The sequence below is a fragment of the Netta rufina genome (genome assembly GCF_964035555.1).
Source record: "Netta rufina genome assembly, chromosome: Z".
NCBI classification, from domain to species: domain Eukaryota; kingdom Metazoa; phylum Chordata; class Aves; order Anseriformes; family Anatidae; genus Netta; species Netta rufina.
The window spans coordinates 60,816,237-60,838,107 of NC_140126.1; the positions used below are offsets into that span (position 1 = coordinate 60,816,237).

At 41.6% G+C, this 21,871-nt stretch overlaps 1 protein-coding gene across 1 annotated transcript; it reads left to right on the plus strand.

Annotated features, from left to right (window-relative positions):
* Nucleotides 1-278: 278 nt before the first annotated feature.
* LOX (lysyl oxidase) lies at nucleotides 279-9,068 on the plus strand (the record flags this gene model as incomplete). Its single annotated transcript, XM_084305727.1, has 6 exons — nucleotides 279-1,314; nucleotides 1,547-1,655; nucleotides 2,935-3,072; nucleotides 5,354-5,510; nucleotides 8,717-8,812; nucleotides 8,949-9,068. The coding sequence occupies exons 1-6, from the start codon at nucleotides 588-590 to the stop codon at nucleotides 9,066-9,068; spliced, it is 1,347 nt and encodes a 448-aa protein (XP_084161853.1). The 5' UTR covers nucleotides 279-587.
* Nucleotides 9,069-21,871: the final 12,803 nt, after the last annotated feature.

A 21,871-nucleotide genomic window follows, 5' to 3' on the forward strand; every position in this document is an offset into this window, starting at 1 on the left:
CGTCGGGGCTGGGCTCTGCCCACAGGGGTCCCGCCGCCGCCCAGCCCCGTGCCCCGTCCCCCTCCGGCCTCCCCCGCCCGGTCGGGGGGCGGTGGCGGCGGGGGAGCCGTCCGGGCCGCACGTTTCCAGCCGCATTACGTGAACAAATAGCGGGGGCGCAGCCAGCGGGGCTTGTGTAACTTTGCGAGCGTGCCAGCGAGTTTAAAGTCCCTGCTCTCCTCCTCCTCCTTCCCTCGCTGCAGACGCCCGCGCGGGCCGGAGGACGGTGAGAGGCTGGTTGTTTGCTCCGGCTCCCATTCGCACCCCCTCGCCTATAAATACCGCCGAGAAGAGGAGCCGCTCCCGCCGCCTCCCCCGGGCCGGGCTCCCTCCCGACGGCCCGACCTGCCCGATGGCACCGCCCGCCTGCCGCCGCTCCTGAGCGACCGGGTGCCCCCCGCCTTTCTTCCTCATCCTCCTCATCCTCCTCCTCATCCTCCTCCTCCTCCTCGGCGGCCCGGCCCGGCCGGAGCCCCCTCCCCCGGCACCGGGGCGCCCCTCGCCCCGCTCTCGCCCTCCGTGCTCAGCTGCCTGCCCCCGCCGCCAAGATGCATTTCTCCCGGCCGGGGCTCCTGCTCGCCCAGCTCCACGCCTGCATCTACTGGAGCTGCCTCCGGCCCGCCGGCTGCCAGCAGCAGCAGCACCAGCAGCAGCAGCACCAGCAGCCGCCGCCGCGCCGCCCCGCCGCCGCCCCGCCGCCCCCCGCCGCCTGGAGGCAGCGGATCCAGTGGGAGAACAACGGGCAGGTGTACAGCCTGCTCAGCCTCGGCTCCCAGTACCAGCCCCCGCGGCGCCGGCAGGCGGCCGAGCAAGCGGGCAGCCCCATCCTGCTGCTCCGCAACAACGCCTCGCAGCCGCGGGGCAGCGCCGACCGCCCGACGGCCGCCGGGCACCCGCAGCCCGACGGCGGCAGCCGCGGCTCCGGCGCTCGCCACTGGTTCCAGGCCGGCTACCAGCCGCCCGCCGCCCGCCGCCCCGGCCCCGGCCCCGGCCCCGGCCCCGGGGCTGCCACCCCCGGCGGCGCCCGCAGCCCCTCGGCGGGGCCGTCGCGGCCCAGCGCCCCCAGCAGCCCCGCCGGAGGGCCCGGGGCCGGCGGCTTGCTCCCCCCCGGCGGCCCGCGGGGCGGCAGGGAGGATGTGATGGTGGGCGACGACCCGTACAACCCCTACAAGTACACGGACGATAACCCCTACTACAACTACTACGACACCTACGAGAGGCCCCGCCAGGGCAGCAGGTACAGGCCCGGCTACGGCACCGGCTACTTCCAGTACGGTAAGAGCCCCCCCCGCTCCCCCCCTCCCTCTGTCTTACTCATTTTCCCCCCTCTTCCCCCTCTCCCAGTCTCTTTTCTCCCTCTTTTTTTACGAGGAAGGGTCTGGATGCACGGGAGAGCGTGTAACGGGGGGCAGGCGACATCTCCTTGAGGATGGGGATGGGGGCCAAGTGTGTGCAGACATGTCCTGGGTTGATCTTGCTGTTCTGTGGTTGGTTTGATGAACTGCAGGTCTCCCTGACTTAGTCCCGGATCCCTATTACATCCAGGCGTCCACGTACGTCCAGAGGATGTCCATGTATAACTTGAGATGTGCTGCCGAGGAGAACTGCCTGGCAAGGTAGGCATGGTTCGTGCCCTGGGTTTCATGGTGGTGCTGCTGCAGCTGTGGACTGGTGGGGAGTGGGAGACGGGAGGCCAGAGGGCCTGGGGCCGTGCAGACCCTTCTGCAGCCCTTTTCTGAGCATGTGGCAGATGGCAGGGTTGTGCATGTAGCAGAACAGCACGACCCCATTAGAGGGAGAAGCCAAAGACACTTCGAAGAAACTCCACTTTTTTTTTTTTTTTTTTTTTTTTTTTTTTTAAGTGATGCTGCACGTTTCTATTGCCAGGCTCATTTGAACGTAGCTGAGTTTTGCAAAATGGAGGCACTGAAAAATCCACTTGGACCTGGTGATTTTCATCAGCCTCTTCTAATGCTGCCAAATTGTATTCTACTCCACTTGTAAAAACCTATTCCTAGCCAGCACAAGTTACTGTTAAAATTGAAACATGCTAATTGTTTCTGGACATATGTATTGCAGTGCATCTTAAAACTAAAATCGCCCTGAAAAGTGTTTCCAAGCCTTTCAACAGTCTGAAATAGCAGCTTTGCTGACCAAGTTAGGTCCTGTACACTTGGCAATGAGGGACTTTTCCTGTTTTGTTTGGAACAAAATCACCGTGGCTGGTTTTAACCATTTTAGCTGGTTTGATATCTTATCGTGCAAAACACATTTATTATTTACCAGCGTCATTAATTGATGTCAGACTCTTTCTGTGGTCATGCTCTTTCTTCATTTGCTGAAAAAAGAAAACATGGTATAGGAACTGGTATTTTTTGTTCTCACTTTACAATGAAGGCAATTCGAAATGTTCTTGCTGACTAGCAAATTATTAAATCATTCAGTATGTAAAAAGCTGTAGATTACGGCTGTGTAAAATAGGATAAGCCTGGGGCATGTGTTCAATAATATTTTTACAACAGAAACAAACATCTGTTACGTGATCTTATATTCACAGTGATTTTTTTTGGTTAACAGCAGTTACTGAGATTGTACTTTTGGTACCAGAGTAATTTTACAGCTAAGCAGTGATCTGCTTAACAGGCAGAGCCAGAGAGTCGGTGATCCAGCTCCTCTTTGTGAGATTAGAAGCAGGTCTGAATCTTACTCAGTTCTTCCTCTGATACCAGGCCCTTCTGAAGACACCACGTGGAATTCTTGTGCATCTCTATTGCATGAGCTTTAAGGAGGCTTAAAAGATCAATAATATTCAATCACTTCTGAAACAATATAATGTATTTTTAAAGTGTGCTTGTTTTGCATATACTTATGGCTCTTCTTTTTGCACTGTTACAGTTCAGCTTATCGAGCAGATGTTAGAGACTATGATAACCGAGTGCTCCTGAGGTTCCCTCAAAGAGTGAAAAATCAAGGCACATCGGATTTTCTACCAAGCAGACCCCGTTATTCATGGGAGTGGCACAGCTGTCACCAGTGAGTGAAGTGTTCAGTATGGTACCTTCTAATTATCTCTTTCAGTAACAAATTGTCAATTATAAGGTGACATTTTCTGAAACCAGAGTGGAGTTGGGGGAAAGCTATGGGAAGCTTTAGCATTTTACTCCGTGATTCATTTTATGCTAGTGGTAACCACTTTCAGAGAGCTGTGTGAAAACAAAATGAAGATTGGATATCTATAAAACTCTTGCAAGTACAAGTTTGTTACACGCCTCAATTCAGTTTTTGACAGGGAAACTTCTCCTTCAACTATATTCTATTAAGGTTACTATCTAGTTACATATAAGTCGAACCAGTAAATGAAAATAAAACAAAGTAACTGTGGAAATTCTAAAATGCACGTTTACTAAGATGTTCCCTGTCATTGTAACCACTGACCCATAGTTCTTGACCTGAACTTCTTGGGCTAGTTTGACAAGGCATGTTGAGATCAATGGGTACTGAGTTGGTACAGACTTGGTACTGAGTTGACTGATCTCCTTATCAACATTCATATCATAGCATGATATTTTAGCAGAGCAGTATGGCTCTTGAATGGCAAAATTGTTGGGAATGTGGCAAGGGAAATTCCCAACATTTTGGGAGCAGGTAACATTGCAAACTTGTACAATTTCAGAAAATTCACATGCAGGTTTGGAGGCTTGTTCCTATTTCTGCTATTTCATAGCTGAATCAATTGTAAACTATTAGAAAATTTACCATACTTCCACCTTACTTAAAATATAGTTCTAAGTAATGGGTACTTAATGATGATTTAGTATTGTTCTATTAAAAATACTATGTAATGTGGGCTTAACCTGAATGCCACTTCTGTCAATTGTCTCTAGTTTCAGGGGCTTTAAGCTTAACTGCCTGTAGTCAAACTTGGATGAAAAATTGGTTTCATTAAAACAAATTCTTTCAAAGAAGGACTGATACTACTGGGTTATAAATCTTGTAAGGATCAAAAAGCTAAAACCAAATCAAGCCAAACAGAAAAAGCTTCCAGAAATGTTTTAGTTAAACACCCACTGTGAAAAAAATCCAACAAAAACAACAAAGCCCCCACCCTGGCACTTACTAAGTTGATAAGTGGATGATGAAATGGATGGAGAGAAGTTGAAATCTTCATTGGTAGAAAAGCAGTTTCGTACTGTGCTACTGTAGCCCAGATATCACTATCCAGATGCAAAGTGTCTCTGATGTTAATACAGTTCTTGGACAGACCATATACTGCCAACAAAAAAAATCCATTTCTCGTGATCATTCCTATGGCAGTGAAACAAGTCCATTTGGAAATAGACTATAACTACTAATGCCTTTGGCTAGTCATCATCTGTGAACTGGTTTTAGTGTTCCTGACATGCATGCTTGCTAGACTTCTGTGCTTCTCTCCATTTTAACAGTATGTTTGAATTCTATTTAATTACCTTTCTCATGTAGCTCTTGAGCTGAAAGTGTTCATAAGTAACAGTAGCCAAGTGCTGCACACAAAGTGCAGATAGGTAGTACAAGTTTAGGTTTCCACCTTTAAAGAAAAAGTGGGACTACTAGAATAGTAGGTGTTCAAGTCCACAGAGAGAGATAGAACTCACAGTGTATGAAAGCAAGAAAAATACTGTGCCTAGATTGAAAGCATATGCACTTTTGAAATAGAGACCACATTAACTGTAGACTACAAAAATGCTGACATCTCTGTTCAGTTTCCGTTAGTTCTTAATGACCAAGCCAATGAGATCTGTACACCAAAGCTTCCTTCATGCAAATTTGTTTTCACTAATATTATGAATGTGATATGGATTTCCATGGACTGAGGACCATGGAAATGGGAAGGTAAATAGCTGATTTTTGGGTAACAAGTAGGAAACATCTCTGGAATTTACAGTATGTAAGGTAAGCATTCCTAGCCAAACTCTGCCCAAAGGCAGAGTTATAAGATGTACAACTCAAGTATGAACTATGTAATATTTGCTATTGTTATTCTGATAATAACAGCTCATTCTCTGTAAAATGGTAACTTTTGGAAAAACCGGGCTGTTGTACAGTTTTTCCCCTATCATTTGCTTGAAGAAGTTGGGGTTTTTATACTCATTGAAAATTGGAATAATGAATAGAATACTTAACTGAGTGGCTTATAATAGGAAAGTATACTAACATATGTGTTACGTGCAATGAAGAAAATGTGGCTAGGTCTTATCTTGATAAGTGAATAGGAATATGTTAAAATTATGCTGACAAAATCTGATCCATCTTTAATAACATATCCATGGTCTCACAGACATTATCACAGCATGGATGAATTCAGTCACTATGACTTGTTGGATGCGAGCTCACACAGAAAAGTTGCTGAAGGACACAAAGCAAGCTTCTGTCTTGAAGATACCTCCTGTGATTACGGGTATTATAGACGATATGCATGTACAGCACACACGCAGGTAAGAGTTGGTTCAGGGACAACCAGAAAGAGTTGGTTCAGGGTTTCTTTCTCCTATCTGATTTATTTTTTGATTGTGTGTCTTTTTCCTATCAGTACAGGCTAAATCTGATGTGCTAACAGGTGTGGAAATTCTGCATCACGGAGGTTGGGACAGCGACTTGAAATATTATAGTTTACCTAGTTGCTGTGAAACGCAGGTGTCACTAAAATGCAGGGACGCTCGTTAACTTACACCACTGGTAACTGACCTGTGTTAAAGCACACCACAAATTCTTTCAATTTATAGACAGGACTGGTCTAGCAAGCTAAAGAGAACTGAAGACTGAGTCAGTAAAGTTGTTTGAAGTGTTCATTCCTCCAGGAACTGTTGGGTGATGCCCCTGGCTGTTCCCAGTGTTCATAGGTAGTATCTTCTCTCTTGCAGAGCATGAAGCTGCAAAGTGTTGAATTTCCTTGATACCTGTAGTTACTGGGTGGCAGTCCAGTACAGAAAGTTTACAGCATTGTTTTATGCATATATAGAAGGCCATTAAAGAATCACAGCCATGTGAACGTGTGTATATTAGTCATATACAAGTGTAAACCAAGATATTAGGGCTATTAAAGAAACAGCCAAAAAACAACAAAAAACAAACAAACAAACAACAACAACAAAAAAAAAGAATGTACCATTCTGATATACCAGTTCATGATAGACTGCTACCTTGACTATTGTGTGGAGTGCTGGTCACTGCCTCTCAAAACTGTTACCATAAACAAGCAAAGCAACCAACCCTAGGAGAACAAGGATGATCAGGAGCGTAGTATGGCTACAACATTAGGATTTCATAGGGCGTGAAAAATATTTTCATATTTGAAAAGCCAGAAATAGTACCAAATCATGAATGATCCTGGATTGGAAGAAGAAATCGTTGATATTCACTGTTTTTCACAGTACGAGAATTTAGGATATCCAAAAGAATTGCCAGGCAACATCTTTAAGACATTGAAGGGTGCTCTTTTGACATAAGAATAAATTGTTCAACTCCTTGCCATAGGATGTTGCAGAGACCAAAAATAATCTATGAGTTCAAAAAAAATCTTTGGCCAAATAATGGAGGCTATTAAACACAATCTGATGGCATTCTGTGTCTCAGATATTGTTAAATGCCTGGTGGAAGGAATTTATCTGGCTAAGGGACATTATGAATCCCATTTCTTTTGTTTTTTCTCCTCAATCATCTGTTGCTGACCACTGTCAGAGACATGACAATGAGCTCAATGGACCTGTGGTTTATCTCAGTGTGGCTATACCGTGAACATGTATCCCTTACTCTGCAGTTTTTAATCTAGGAGGTAGTTATTTTATCACAGAGAATGACAGCCATGCTTCACTGGCTGACGTGTACGCATCTGAATTTTAAATATAATGAATGATCTACACTACATAAAAGCTTTGAAGAGGTTTTATAAACATCTTTTCTCCTTCTGTAGACGATGACATCTAACTAAGCAACATGCATATTTTACAGCTGGAGTATTTGTGTCAGTAGAATCATGCCTATGTCAGCATTTCCACTGGAAGCCCATATTTCAGGGGTTTGTAATTGGACTGTAAAACTTTCCTCCAGCCTCAGACTTGGCACATACGTGAGAGAGTCTGAGCTGATCACCAGCTGGGTCAAGAGGGAATTCTTGTGGACTTGGATTTTGAGCAATCTGTGTGTTACTAGAATGTATTAGCTTTGCCTAAACCAGTCTACATCGGCCATGATGAAAAACACCACATTTGAACCACTGATACATTCATATATGGAAATTCTTTTTAAAGTTCCTAAACTGCAAAGAAACTTTCAGAAAAGATAGGTCTGGAAGAAAGACTACATTTTAAATTGTATCAGAATTCTTGTGTCTGTGTTTGCCTGAAGAGAAACCCCACCGGGGCACTTCCCTGAAAAACTAAATGTGCAAACAGCCCTCAATTTTCCTTTTCCTGTGTAGAGGTTGCACTTACACAGAGCAAAAAGATATGCTCTTCCTAAGGGTGGTGACAGGTTCCAACACAGGTGATGAAGTTCATACTCAATCACAGAGTCATAGAGTGGTTGAGGTTGGAACGGACCTCTGGAGATCATCTAGTCCAAATCCCCTGCTGAGCAGGATCACCTAGAGCACTTTGCACAGGATGGCATCTAAATGGATTTTGAATATCTCCAGAGAAGGAGACTCCACAACCTCTCTGGGCAACCTGTCCCAGTGCTCTGTCATCCTCACAGTACAGAAATGCCCCCTCATATTCATCTGGAACCTTCTGTGCTTCAGTTTGTGCCCATTGCCTCTCGTTCTGTCACTGGGCACAGCTGAAAAGAGACTGGCTCCGTCCTCTCAACACCCTCTCCTCAGATATTTATACACTTTGATAAGACCAACGAACCTCAGAATCTCAAAAATCTCAGAAGCTGTTTACTTGAGATTTGCAAATATTTAGGTCCAGTCTTTGGTCAAGTTTGATTTTATTTTTTCTGTCAAGATTAAGATTTTCAAATATTCAGCTGTAAGGTTTCCTTTGAAACATTGCTGTTGGAAAATATATTATTTTCTGTGAAGAAGTGTCTTTTGGCAGTGAATAATTCCAACTCATTTTTATTTGGGCAGGAGTGGTAGTTAGGGAAGAATAGGGAGGTAGTGTCAGAATTCTGTCTTGTAAAGGTCCCTTTCATGTTCCAAAGTCTTCCTATCAGTAGCTCAATGCCTTCTACTCAGGATCCCCTGCTGACTGACCATTCTTGTACTAAAGTAGTCATACACACCAAAAAAGCACAGCTGGAGGAAAATTAAAACCAGACGTGCCTAAGCATCACTTCTCAGAGTACTTTTCAAAATTATGGTTTTCTAGATTATTTTAATTAACTTAATTTTTGACTTCAAACTACAGATAAAATCTAGATATTTCACAGTTGTGATATATACTGATAGTATAGGTATTTCTTATGCTATACTAGCAAAACGGTCTCTATAAAAGTGACATGCTAGAATTATGTGTTCTAGTTCAGGTATTAAAATTAAATGCCAAGAAAAAATAAGCCTTATTCCCTGAGATAATTTTTCATTTTCCTACTGAAATGTTGTGATGGCTAAGTGTACTTCAGTCTCAGTGTTACTAATGTCTGGAATGTTACTGTTCCTAAAAAAAATTTTGACACCTATCTAACTCTTATTTTCAAGGGATTGAGCCCTGGCTGTTACGACACTTACAATGCTGACATAGATTGCCAGTGGATTGATATCACAGATGTGAAACCTGGAAATTACATTCTGAAGGTAAGGGTTTTGGGAAAGGAGAGTTACTTTCCTTCTCTCTTCTCTCTCTCTCTCTTTTTTTTTTTTCCTTTTTGTTTTTTTAAGAGAAGCAATGTAAAGTTACCAACCCAACAACACTGCTCTTTCTCCTATTAAGGTCAGTGTAAACCCCAGCTACTTGGTACCTGAATCCGATTACTCCAACAATATAGTACGCTGTGATATACGCTATACTGGCCATCATGCATATGCCTCTGGCTGTACAATTTCACCGTAAGTATATTTAACTGTTTTGTGTTCATAGTACTGAAGTTGACAATCAAATTTATGAAGTTTAGAGATGTATTTCCTATTGAAAAAGTCACAGTTCTAATGATACAGGTTTATTTAGTATGTCACTTCACAGCTTTCAGGATCTAGTGTGTTAATTTGAAATTTGGATGAAACTTTTCAAAGGTTTGTCAGGAAGGATGAGTATGGTTACTTTGGTCTTGATAACTTCATATCTTTTGAATCCTGACATGGACTAATAACATTATTTACACAATTTAACACTATTTTTTAAATTATTTAGCTTTGAAAAACAATCATAAGTGAGAATTTCACTTTTGTCATCTTACTATTGGGATATATAGCACTTCAAAATTCTACTATCGCCTGTGCTCTGAGATGCTGCCTCTGGCTCAGGCCTTTATATTTGCACTAAAACCTTTCTGTTCTCATTCAATACCCATTTATAGCACTCGAACAGAACTGTTGAGCAGTTAAATAGCTCAGTTAAATAGTTAAAGCATTTTGCAAAATCCCACACGTATATGTTACTTTAGTGCTGTGGACACTGCAGCTATCTTTCCTGAAACAGCTCTCCCAGACACACAGTGTTGACAGTTTGCCATTAGTTCTTCAAAAGTTTAAACAATGCTACAACTATGCTTGTCATTTCTTTCCTCTGAAAAGGCACACTCACGTTTAAATAATGTTCATATTTGTGGATCTGCCATAGCTTAGTAGTTGCAAAATATACACACAGAAAGCAGTCTTCTGTAACACAGAGATAAGTGGTTCTCAGGATAACATGTTAGCTACTCATACAAAACAATTACGAAGTGGTTTGATTTCATGGCATAAAAAATGATGTGTCAACACTGTATAGAGATTCATGTGAGATTCCAGAGCAGCAAACAAAAAATGAAATAAATGTTCGGTATAGTCCACTGTAACAGCATCGATGAAGCAAACATAATTAATTTAAAGTAAATATTGATAATTTAGCCTGTAAAAGGTTCATTGCTTACTTTGTATTAGGAAGTTGCTGATTAAATGACACTAAAATGAGAAACATTATTTCACTCCAGCATGGAGATACGTTTATAATTACACTTAGGTCATAAATGCAAGAAGTTAAATAAATGGCTTCAGCATAATCCTTTATTATTAGTGTACAGTGGTAAGACTTGTAGAAAGTAGTGAAAGAGAACAACATGTGTCCTAGAGGTCATGAGGGATTTATTTTTGACAGACCTGTGTAAGGAGCTTTTTAAAATATTTCTCTGTAGCAACAATGACTAGGTGAATGCAGTGAACGCAGCTTCTACTCACTCACATTCAAAGGGAAGAGATGCTTGATTAATTAGCTTAATGTTCTCCCCATCTTTGTAAATGCAAGCAAATAAATATATTCATGCCTGTTAGAATCTAACAAAATTTCTTCTGCCCTTTTTGAGCTGCATCTTCATGTTGACAGAAGGATGTGTAGCAGATTTTTTTGGTATTTTTGTATTTTTGACCATGTGCTTACCACTGTTACTTTTCTTTTAACAGGTACTGAGAAGGATGCAAGAAAATGGATGAGACAGAGCCAAATGTTTTGAACTGAAGTATCATTATATAAATTTCAATAGGATGTAAACACTATAGAAGCAAAACTACAGAACATACACATATACACCCACACACATCATGTGATTTTGAAGCACATCAGCTGCTTTTCAACAAAATCTGTAACTGGATTTTAAACATTTGAATTGGCATTACTTCTTTAACTATTGAAATGTGTGGAACTGGTGATTCATCTACAGATAAATTTTGAAATTCTAACTCATTAGTAAAATCATGAGCATTTTTTAACTCCTGCAAATTTGGAGTTCAGGTGATAAATAGACTTCAGTCAGAATATTACTGTTGAACGTATTCTAAAAAGTAGCAAAACTTTATGTAAAATAAATTAAATAAAATGCAATAGAAAGTACTAACATCAGCTATCTCAGAAAATACCAGAATGAAAAACAGCTTGAGAGTAATGCTGCAGTAACCATTAAAATAAAACTTGCTAGGACACGTTGATACGAATGAGAAAAGTATGTTCAGTTTTCAAGGGATATTAACATATAGCGAAGAAATACATATCTATCTATCTATCTATCAGTTATACCCCTGCAAGAAAAGTTACGTTTACATTTTTAATACATTAGAAGTTTTACCGTTTTCTTAAGTCAAAAACAGATGGGGTTTTGAAAGAAACCTTTCATCAGTAGAAATGAATTAAAGAACTTATCCACCTTTCTGTGCTTTAGAGATTTTTCAAGGTGGGGCTTTTAAAAGACTTCTGCACACATAATGTGGATAAATATGAATACCTGTCAAGAAGAGGGCTCTTAGAGGTGACGAAGAGTCCCTGGTGTAGTCATCTGTGAAAAATAACCAGTTGAACAGGTTAACCATCAAAATAATACAGGCAGTTAACTCAGGTGGCACCATAAAAAGAAGTAGGTCAGAATCTCTAAAAAGGTATTTTTATCGTGAAGAAGCTTACTGCCTGCTTCCCCCTGAAGTACTGTACTTGGCTTTTAAAATTTATATCTCAGTAGTCAAGCAATGAAGTTGAAAATATACTATATAGAGAGGGAGAGCAAAAGTCAATGTATTAAATATCCTACTTTAGGCTGTTCAGGAACCAAATACAACATTTTTAAGGGGAAAAATTTCCAGCCCAAATTAAAGTTTTCACTGAATGTCTTACTGGTGCTGGGTACACTACCCCTCCTCCCATCCCCAAATTATTTTGCTTTTGCAGTGCACCCTGCTGTAAGCTACAGTAGCTGTGATTTTGTTTTTAAACTGTGAAATAACATATCACAAGGGGATCTCATGCTTTTTTTCAGATCATATAAAATGAAGGATCTACTTTTGAAACAAAGTGACCTAGAAGTATTGATTGGTATTGGTTATATTTAATCAGCAGTTCAAAACATCTAATGAGATGTGAAAGCTAGAAATCAAGTATCTTGATTTCTTGATTTTTTTTAAGTACATGTGCTATTCAGTATAGTTAAAAAGGAAAAATCTGAGGAGATTTTGTTACCAGTATTGAGAATACTTCAGGCAGTATTTGGAAATATTTTTTGAAATAGAACCTTATGAATTAAATTTGGAAGTTTTATCTCAATTATAATATCCTTTAAGGATCAGCTTGTTTTTTACTGCATATATTTATTTCAAGAGTATAAAGTATTTCCACCGTAATCATAACTAGGTTAAAAACTTATCCAACTAATGGGTATACTGAAAAGAGAGTCTAAGAACCAACAACCAAGTGATTACTACCCCAAGTTTGAAGTGTGTCCTGAATACAGTTTAGACTGCAGGTCCCTTTTAGTTTGTTCAGAGATCCATTTTAGCAATCAGTCACCAGTATGGGCAGCGAACAGGAGCAAAATTTGGAAACTAGGTTTATTAGAAAGCCATTTATTACATGTGTCTGCAAAGTGAGGGCCTGATTAAAGCTCAGGCTTCTGAAATCTCAGCTCAAAGAGTTTTTAAGACTAGGGTTTAAGGGATGCAAGTGCATTCACCTTTCTAGAAACTTAGGTTAGAACTGGGGTGAAGGTCCTGATAGCAGCTTGGGCAGTGGACACACAAGCTACTACTGTAATGGAAGCTAAGCTGTGGGCACAGACTGCTTCCTGGTAAGAGGTTGTGTGCTCTTACCTCATTGTGCCTGACACTGAATGTGGGACAAGAAACTAACTGGACACAGAGCAGCTGAGGAATTTCTCCCTCAGCTTTCTAGGCAGTCACCTGCTCGCATGTCTATACCCAAACTACTTGCAGAACTCCACTGAAGTCAGCAAGAAGCCAGAGAAGGTTAAGCATCTGTGTAGGTGGAGCAAGTTTTAGTACTGGACTTAGACCTTTCAATGGGAACGGCCTGGTTTGGAAAGGTGTCGAACGCCATAACTTTGAGTATTGGGGATATTGTGGCTACAGGGATGTAGCTCTTTTCCGTAGCAAAATATTTTTACTTGTTTTAAAGTGTGTGTTAAGGAACGTGACAGTAATATACGATAGCACAAACATTGCTGAAGATAACATGAACAGTCTATTCAGAAAAGCAAGAGATTTTAGGATTAAAAAAAAAAAGAAGAAATATGACTTTAACTTACCCTATTTAACTACAGCTAATCACAATGCAGTAGAAGAGTTGATCAAATAGCATGTGTAGAAGCATTTTTAATTAGGGGAGCGCCAACCAGAATTTTTAGTATCTTGGCTCTGCAGTTTTGTCCCAGACATCTTAACTGACTGTTTTCATACTGGAATATATTTAAGAAATTACGTGCATTTTTGCTGAAAAACGTTTATAAAAAATGTTTGATAAAACCTTATTTTATAAAGCAAATTATGTTTTTGAATCATTTTTTACAAGACATTGGGCTTATTTCTATCGTCTTTGAAAGGGATCTACCATTGGTCTCAGTGGGAGCAGTATCAGACAAATTTTGTGAGAAATCCAGTATAAAATTGTTGTAATGTAGTCTCAGATCTTTGAAAAGACAAAATGTTTAGTATATGTGTGAAGCAATTGCCTCCCACATTTCAGGTCTTTAGATAAAAACTGCACATAAGGAACGTACCATGTACCAGACTCATTACAGAAGGGGTTCGTTATATTTTTTTTTTAATCCTGAAATATATTTGGTATTTGCATATTTCTAGACAAAAGTGTAACAAAAATGACAGATTGGTCACCATCTGAACCAACATATTGTGTAGATGATGTTTTTGTGTTAGTAAGTCTACTCGTTTTTCTCTCTGCTCCAGAGTTTACTATGCCATGTTGAATGGGTACAAACACCAAAATGTACCTTCTTTGTCATTTATGCATTGTTTTGTACTCATTCAGACCAGCATGGTGAATTTCATAAATGAGACATCAAAAGGTGGTTTATCCTGTGTCTCACATTTATGCTGATATGGCATTTTCATTTTCTCCAAATCATAAAAGGTGCTGAAAGGTTTTAACTTGAATTAAAACCAAAAAGTATGCTATGAGGAGGTTTTTATTATGCAACTAATTGCTACAGATTCAGTGAAATGCCACTTGTTTTTGCAACTTTTTTTTTTTAAGTTTTCATTATTTTCTTCACTTCTCTTCCAAGAGTCTTAATTTCAAAAAACCTTGCATCTTTATCTGAAGAGCTCTTATTTATAATATTCAGACACTAGCTTTGTATTCTTTATTGCACTTTCATATTCTTGTGTTACATGCCCGTATTATGGTTGCAAATTTATGTGAAAATGACTTGAATAAAATTTTTCAAGCGTTCTATTTGTCTAAGTTTTATGCTTAATGGAAGAATTTATCATAGGCCACATCCAACTATAATGAGTAAGCTTCAGTGAAAGTTGTGTGCATGTGCATGTCTTATATGACAAGAAAATGGGGAAGACCATGTTGCTCTGACATGGTCTCAGAAAAAAATGTCATGCCCAGATAAAAAGAAATCAAAAGATGCAAGGGATGATAAATTACCCCTCACACTACACAAAAGCTTAACAAGTGAAGGCATAATAGGATAAGATATGGTTCATCTGGATACAGCCCATGTTGTTAAAGATTTCCGTACCAAACAAGCTGTCTCTGAAGGAACTGGAGCTTAGAAACCAGTTTTGGAATTTTTGCACCAAAAACTTTGCTCATATGGAAAGAATGTATGAGCAGTCTGTCACAGATAGTCAATGTACTCTATACAATTGACTTAACACATTTAACACTCAGTTACTCCAAAAACATTTTATCCTTTATTTACGTTTTCTGAATACAAACCAACATTCCGCTGCCTCTTCAATCTGTATGCTAAGCTGATTAAATAGGATGAATTACAAAACATCTCCATTCCCTTTGCTGAGGGATTAATTCAGAACATGGTTAGGAATACTGAATTGTTCACTCTAGTAAGAGGCCTCCAAGCACTGAAATATCAGCGATGGTGTTCTTGACCCTGGGTAAATGGAGATAAAAATGATGTAGTATCTTTAAAAAAAACACACACACGTAAATGTAGAATTATTTCAGATTTAAACAATGTTGTGGTGGTGTTTCCAAAATTTATTTAACAATATTATTTCTATGCTATATGGTTTAGAGCTAAGAGCTTCTAACTAGGAATCCCTGCAAGTGCTATCCACAGAGCACAGAACTCCATGCAAGTACAGGAATGCAGTCAAAACAATTATACATCCAACTATTGTAGTAAGAATATTCAGATTTATTGAAAATATCATTTCCATCCACTATCACTCATCTCTCATTTTCACATTAACTCACCTGCCTAGTATCACAAAATGATCTGTCACCAGCCTACAACTAGCAAATAGCCCCAAACTTTCAGTTAAGATTTTAATTTTGGCCCTAAATCTAACTTGTTCATATAAAATTGATGACAAATTTTTTATGCCTGTTTGGAAATTTTCAAACTGGTGCTATCAATTTCACAGCTGTGTTTTTTTGATTTTTTTCCCTCTTTTATTCCCTTTTAATATATTCAAAACTAACACTGAATCTTTTTAAAGATAGTGAAATCTGAGATTGTTTTGTCAGGAAGTTTGAAGTGAAAACATTGTGCACCTAAAAGCAGTCTAGGAGTATCTGACAAACCCAGGCTGAGAACATTTCGCCAATGGTATGGTACTGAAGTGGAAAGCATGGTTCTCCAGGTTTCTTAATCTAATCATCACAGAATAAAATAACTTTACATATCGCTATGAAAATAGATTTGTAATACTTTGTGAGAGGTCTATGTTGAAACAATGTTACAGATACAAGCAATATTATATACTGAAAATGTTATGCTGTCATAATGAAGAAAAAATGTTCTAACTTTTATCAACAAGCTCCAGGCATGTTCACTGAGTTTATCAGTTCATAGAAATCACCCAGTTGCACATTATAAATATTATCAAGTTTTAACCATCACTGCTCATTTGTGCAGTGCTTAGCACATGAAGGCTGTGATCCAGGTGAGTCACTAAGTACCAGTAGCAACAATTAATTAAGATATGAAGCAATGCCAATAACCTAATCTCTCTTCTCTCATTCATGTTCAGCACGTCTTTTTTTTTCACAGCTTTTGATTTATTTACTTTTTATTTTTTATTATTATTATTTTTTTTTTTTGAGTAGAAGCTTGAAGGTATTTCAGAAGTGTTTCTGAAGAGGAAAAAAGAGATGTTTTGATAAACTAGGTTTCCTTCAAGAAGAACTCTATGGCCACAAATTACAGCTGTAAGAATTTGGTAAGAAACTTGCTCCAATGCCAAGATAAACTAACGCTCCTAGATCTCTCAACACATACAAACAAGCATTTTAGAACATATGCTTCTTAAACATTTTTTTCAAACTATTTGCACTCTAACTTTTTAGTCTTTAATGTAAGTCAACTATTAAAATATGGTTCTCATCTACTCAAAGAAAGATAAGCTGTCCATGAAAAATTGTATTATAACTGATGACAGCTAACAAAAGAAATTTTTCTAGCATTTTACTGCCTTTTACTGGAATCAGAGAAGTCACATGTCAAACATTTGTTTGGACTAGCATTCAGCGAGGATTATGTATTCATTTGTTTATTGTAAGCATTCAGGACTAGCATTTGCATCTGGAAAACTACAAGAGTTTGCTATGTGGCAGGTAAATGCAAGGCGTTTTCTACAAAAGCTGATCCTTCTCTACAAAAACACAATACACAGGCTTTTATGTTTTCATGTTTTATTTTTCTGGCCTTAAGTTTAAAGTCATTCTATGTGGTACATTAGAAACAGCAACAACAAAGAATCATAGAATCATAGAATCATAGAATATCCTGAGTTGGAAGGGACCCTTAAGGATCATCAAGTCCAACTCTTGACACCGCACAGGTCTACCCAAAAGTTCAGACCATGTGACCAAGTGCACAGTCCAATCTCTTCTTAAATTCAGACAGGCTCGGTGCAGTGACCACTTCCCTGGGGAGCCTGTTCCAGTGTGCAACCACCCTCTCTGTGAAGAACCCCCTCCTGACGTCCAGCCTAAATTTCTCCTGCCTCAGCTTAACCCCGTTCCCGCGGGTCCTGTCACTGGTGTTAATGGAGAAAAGGTCTCCTGCCTCTCGAAGAGCACTGGGAAATGGAAAGTTATCTGAGTTTCAAATTCAAAAGCAATGCAACTCAGGAAAACAAAGCAGCCCAGAAGGCTACTGGTCTTCTCTGCTGTTGGGATGCATTCCTGGCTCATGCTCTGCTGGTGTCCACCAGACACCTGGGTCCTTTCCTGCAAGCTGCTTTCCAGGCAGTCAGCACCCATCACAGACTAATGTACAGTGCTTGTGCTCACCGTCTCCCACAGCATTCTCCTCAAGAAACTGGCTGCTCTTGGCTTGGACTGGCGCACGCTTCGTTGGGTTAGAAACTGGCTGGATAGCCGGGCCCAAAGAGTCGTGGTGAATGGAGCCAAGTCCAGTTGGAGGCCAGTCACTAGTGGCATTCACCAGGGCTCGGTGCTGGGGCCGGTCCTCTTTAATATCTTCATCGATGATCTGGACGAGGGCATTGAATGCACCCTCAGTAAGTTTGCAGATGACACCAAGTTAGGTGCGTGTGTCGATCTGCTTGAGGGTAGGAAAGCTCTGCAGGAGGATCTGAATAGGCTGGACCGATGGGCTGAGGTCAACTGCATGAAGTTCAACAAGGCCAAGTGCCGGGTCCTGCACCTGGGGCGCAATAACCCCAAGCAGAGCTACAGGCTGGGAGATGAGTGGTTGGAGAGCTGCCAGGCAGAGAAGGACCTGGGAGTGATGGTTGATAGTCGGCTGAATATGAGCCAGCAGTGTACTCAGGTGGCCAAGAAAGCCAACGGCATCCTGGCCTGTATCAGGAACAGTGTGACCAGCAGGGCTAGGGAGGTGATCGTCCCCCTGTACTCAGCTCTGGTGAGGCCGCACCTCGAGTACTGTGTTTAGTTTTGGGCCCCTCGCTACAAGAAGGACATCGAGGTGCTTGAGCGGGTGCAGAGAAGGGCGACGAAGCTGGTGAGGGGCCTGGAGAACAAGTCCTACGAGGAGCGGCTGAGGGAGCTGGGCTTGTTCAGCCTGGAGAAGAGGAGGCTCAGGGGTGACCTTATCGCTCTTTTTAGGTACCTCAAGGGAGGCTGTAGCAAGGTGGGGGTTGGTCTGTTCTCCCACGTGCCTGGTGACAGGACGAGGGGGAATGGGCTAAAGTTGAGCCAGGGGAGTTTTAGGTTAGATGTTAGGAAGAACTTCTTCACTGAAAGGGTTGTGAGGCACTGGAACAGGCTGCCCAGGGAAGTGGTGGAGTCACCATCCCTGGAGGTCTTCAAAAGACGTTTAGATGTAGAGCTTAGGGAAATGGTTTAGTGGGGACTGTTAGCGTTAGGTCAGAGGTTGGACTCGATGATCTTGAGGTCTCTTCCAACCTAGAAATTCTGTGATTCTGTGATTCTGTGATTCACCAGGGGCAGGGCTTTGCATTTGCCCTTCCCAAACTTCACGAGGTTTAAACTTTCCCTCTGACCATTTCTCCATCCTGTCCACGTCTCTGCATGGCAGCACAACCACCTGGCTAACATGCCGCTCCTCCCAGTTCTGTAATTTCTGTAAATTTGTTGAAGGCGTGCTCTGTCCCATCATCCAGGTCATTAACAAAGCTGTTAAATACTGAGCTTAAAATTTATGGTGACAGAAGGAAAACAGCCATCAAAACTTCAGCCCTGGATATGGGGAAAGCAGACTTCAGGCTGCTCAGGGAACTAGTCAGCAAGGTCCCCTGGGAAACTGCTTTTGAAGGCATTGGCATCCATCAGTGCTGGTCTCTAAGCACTGCCTCCTAAAAGCACTAGATCAGGCAATTCCTAAATATCGGAAGTCAGGCAGGCAGGGCAGAAGGCCAGCCTGACTGCCCAGGGATCTTTTACTGGAACTTAGGTGAAAAAAGAAAGTGTATGACTGCTGGAGGGAGGGTCAGGCGATGAGGAAGGAATACAGGGATGCTGTTAGTGTTTGTAGGGAGAAAATTCGTGTGGTCAAAGCCCAACTAGAGCTGGCCATGTCTGTGGGAGACAACAAAAAAGTTTTTTTTCTTTTTTCTTTTTTTTTTTTTTTAAGGTATGTGAACAGAAAAAGGAGAGCCAAAGAAAACAGGTCTGCTACTTGATGGGGAAGGTCTCCTCACAGACAATGACAAAGGCAAAGCAGAGAAGTTTAATACCTTCTTCGCCTCTGTCTTCAACACTCATGATGGGCTTCGGGACCCAGGGTGCCCTGAGCTGGAGGACCATGATGGTGGGAATGATAAACTCCCAACCAACCCTGAACATGTGCAGGATTTGCTGGTCCACCTGGATCCAAACAAGTCCATGGGTCCAGATGGGATTCATCCCAGGGTGCTTAAAGAGCTGGCTGACATCATTGCGGGACCTCTCTCAATTATTTTTCAATCTGGAAATTTTCAATCTGGGAATCTGGAGAGGTCCCGGTAGACTGGAAGCTGGTAAATGTTGTGCCAATTTTCAAGAAGGGCAAGAAAGAAGACCCTAGCAATTACAGGCCTGTCAGTGTCATGTCAGTGCCTGGTAAAATTATGGAGAAGATGATCCTTGAAGTTACTGAAGCATACCTGGGGGTCAATGCAGTCATTGGTCCCAGCCAACATGGGTTCATGAGGGGTAAGTCATGCCTAACAAATTTGATTTCCTTTTAGGATAAGATCACCCATCTAGTTGACCAAGGGAAACCAACTGATGTGATCTTTTTGGACTTTAGCAAGGCTTTTGACATGGTTTCCCATAGGATCCTACTGGACGAAATGTCCAGTGTACAACTTAACAAAAACATCATACAGTGGGTGAGCTGATGCGCAGGGCTCAAAGGGTTGTGGTAAATGGGGCCACATCTGGCTGGTGGATGGTCACTAGTGGGGTCCCTCAAGGCTCCATTTTAGGGCCAGTCCTCTTCAATGACTTTATAAATGATTTGGATGTAGGACTAGAAGGTGTTTTGAGCAAATTTGCTGATGACACCAAACTTGGAGGAGTTGTGAACTCGTATGAGGGTGGAAAGGCCTTGCAGAGACCTGGACAGATTGGAGAGCGGGGCAGTCACCAGTCACATGAAGTTTAACAAAGGCAAGTGCCGGGTCCTGCACCTGGGACTGGGCAACCCTGGCTATACATACAGACTGGGCAATGAGATGCTGGAGAGCAGCCCCGCAGAGAGGTCTCTGGATGTTGTGGTTGATAGCAAACTGAATATGAGCCAGCAGTGTGCCCTGGCAGCCAGGAGGGCCAACCATAACCTGGGGTGCATAAACCACAGCATTGCTAGTCAGTCGAAGGAGGTGATTGTCCTGCTCTACTCTGCACTGCTGCGGCCTCACCTCAAGTACTGTGTGCAGTTCTGGGCACCACAGTACAAAAAGGACATGAAACTGTTGGAGAGTGTCCAGAGGAGGGCGACGAAGATGGTGAAGGGTCTAGACGGGAAGACCTATTAGGAGCAACTGAGAGCACTGGGCCTGTTCAGCCTGGAGAAAAGGAGGCTGAGGGGGCACCTCATCGCGGTCTACAAGTTTCTTGTGAGGGGGACTGGAGGGGCAGGTGCTGACCTATTCTTTGTAATCAGCAGTGATAGGATCTGTGGGAACAGTGTTAAGCTGAGGCAGGGGAAGTTTAGGCTGGACATAAGGAAGAGGTTCTTCACTGAGAGGGTGGTTGCACACTGGAACAGGCTCCCCAGGGACGTAGTCACTGCAGCAAGCCTGTCTGAATTTAAGAAGCAATCGGACTGTGCACTTAGTAACATGGTCTAAACTTTCAGGTAGACCTATGCAGTGCCAGGAGTTGGACTTGATGATCCTCATGGGTCCCTTCCAACTCGGGATATTCTATGATTCTGTGACTATTGACTTCAGTACTGAACCCTGGGGACACCACTAGTTACCTGTCTTCCAGTTGTATGGGCTTTCTCCTGATCAAAGCCTTTGGAGCTCAGCAGTTTAGCCAGTTTTTGATTCATCTCACTTTCCATTTACCTCGTCCATATTACCTCAGTTTATCTATAAGGATATTAAGAGTGCATCAAAAGCCTTACTAAAGTGGAGATAAGCAACATCCATTCAGATAATATCCAGATGTTAGGATAAGCAACCTTTCTCTAACATCCACCCTCTCTATGATAAGTAGCATTGAAAGGGTGAATTAATTGTTCATTGTGCCTTCTAATACAGGAGTTGAGAACATTTAATAAACCCAGTAAGTCACTGCTTAAGACACAGAAAAAGAGATTGTTTTTTCTTAGAGTAAAATACATAGGAAGGACTTCTACAACGTAAAAGATTAGAGGCTGCACAAGTTCACATGGATTTTACAGTAGACAAACTTGCAGAAGAGAAATTCATTAAGGATTATCAAACACAATAAATTACCATATCTTAGTAAGTCCCTGAGCTGTAAAACTGCAAGTTGGGTGAATGTTTGGATAACGTAGCACTGCCTGCTTCCTCCATCTCTATACTTAAAGCATGCCTTTTTTTGATTACTGTTGTAGATGCTAGGCTAGATGGCCCTTTGATGTGATACTAGGTTATTCTCAGGCATTAAAAAATGCCACAGGACTTATACAGTACATCATCTCCCACCCATAGTAGTCATTTATCAAGTTTCTGGATTAACTTGCTACAAGATTATGAAAGATAACTATATTTAAATAAACATCACCATTAAAGATTAACTATAAATTCAGAACTTGTTCC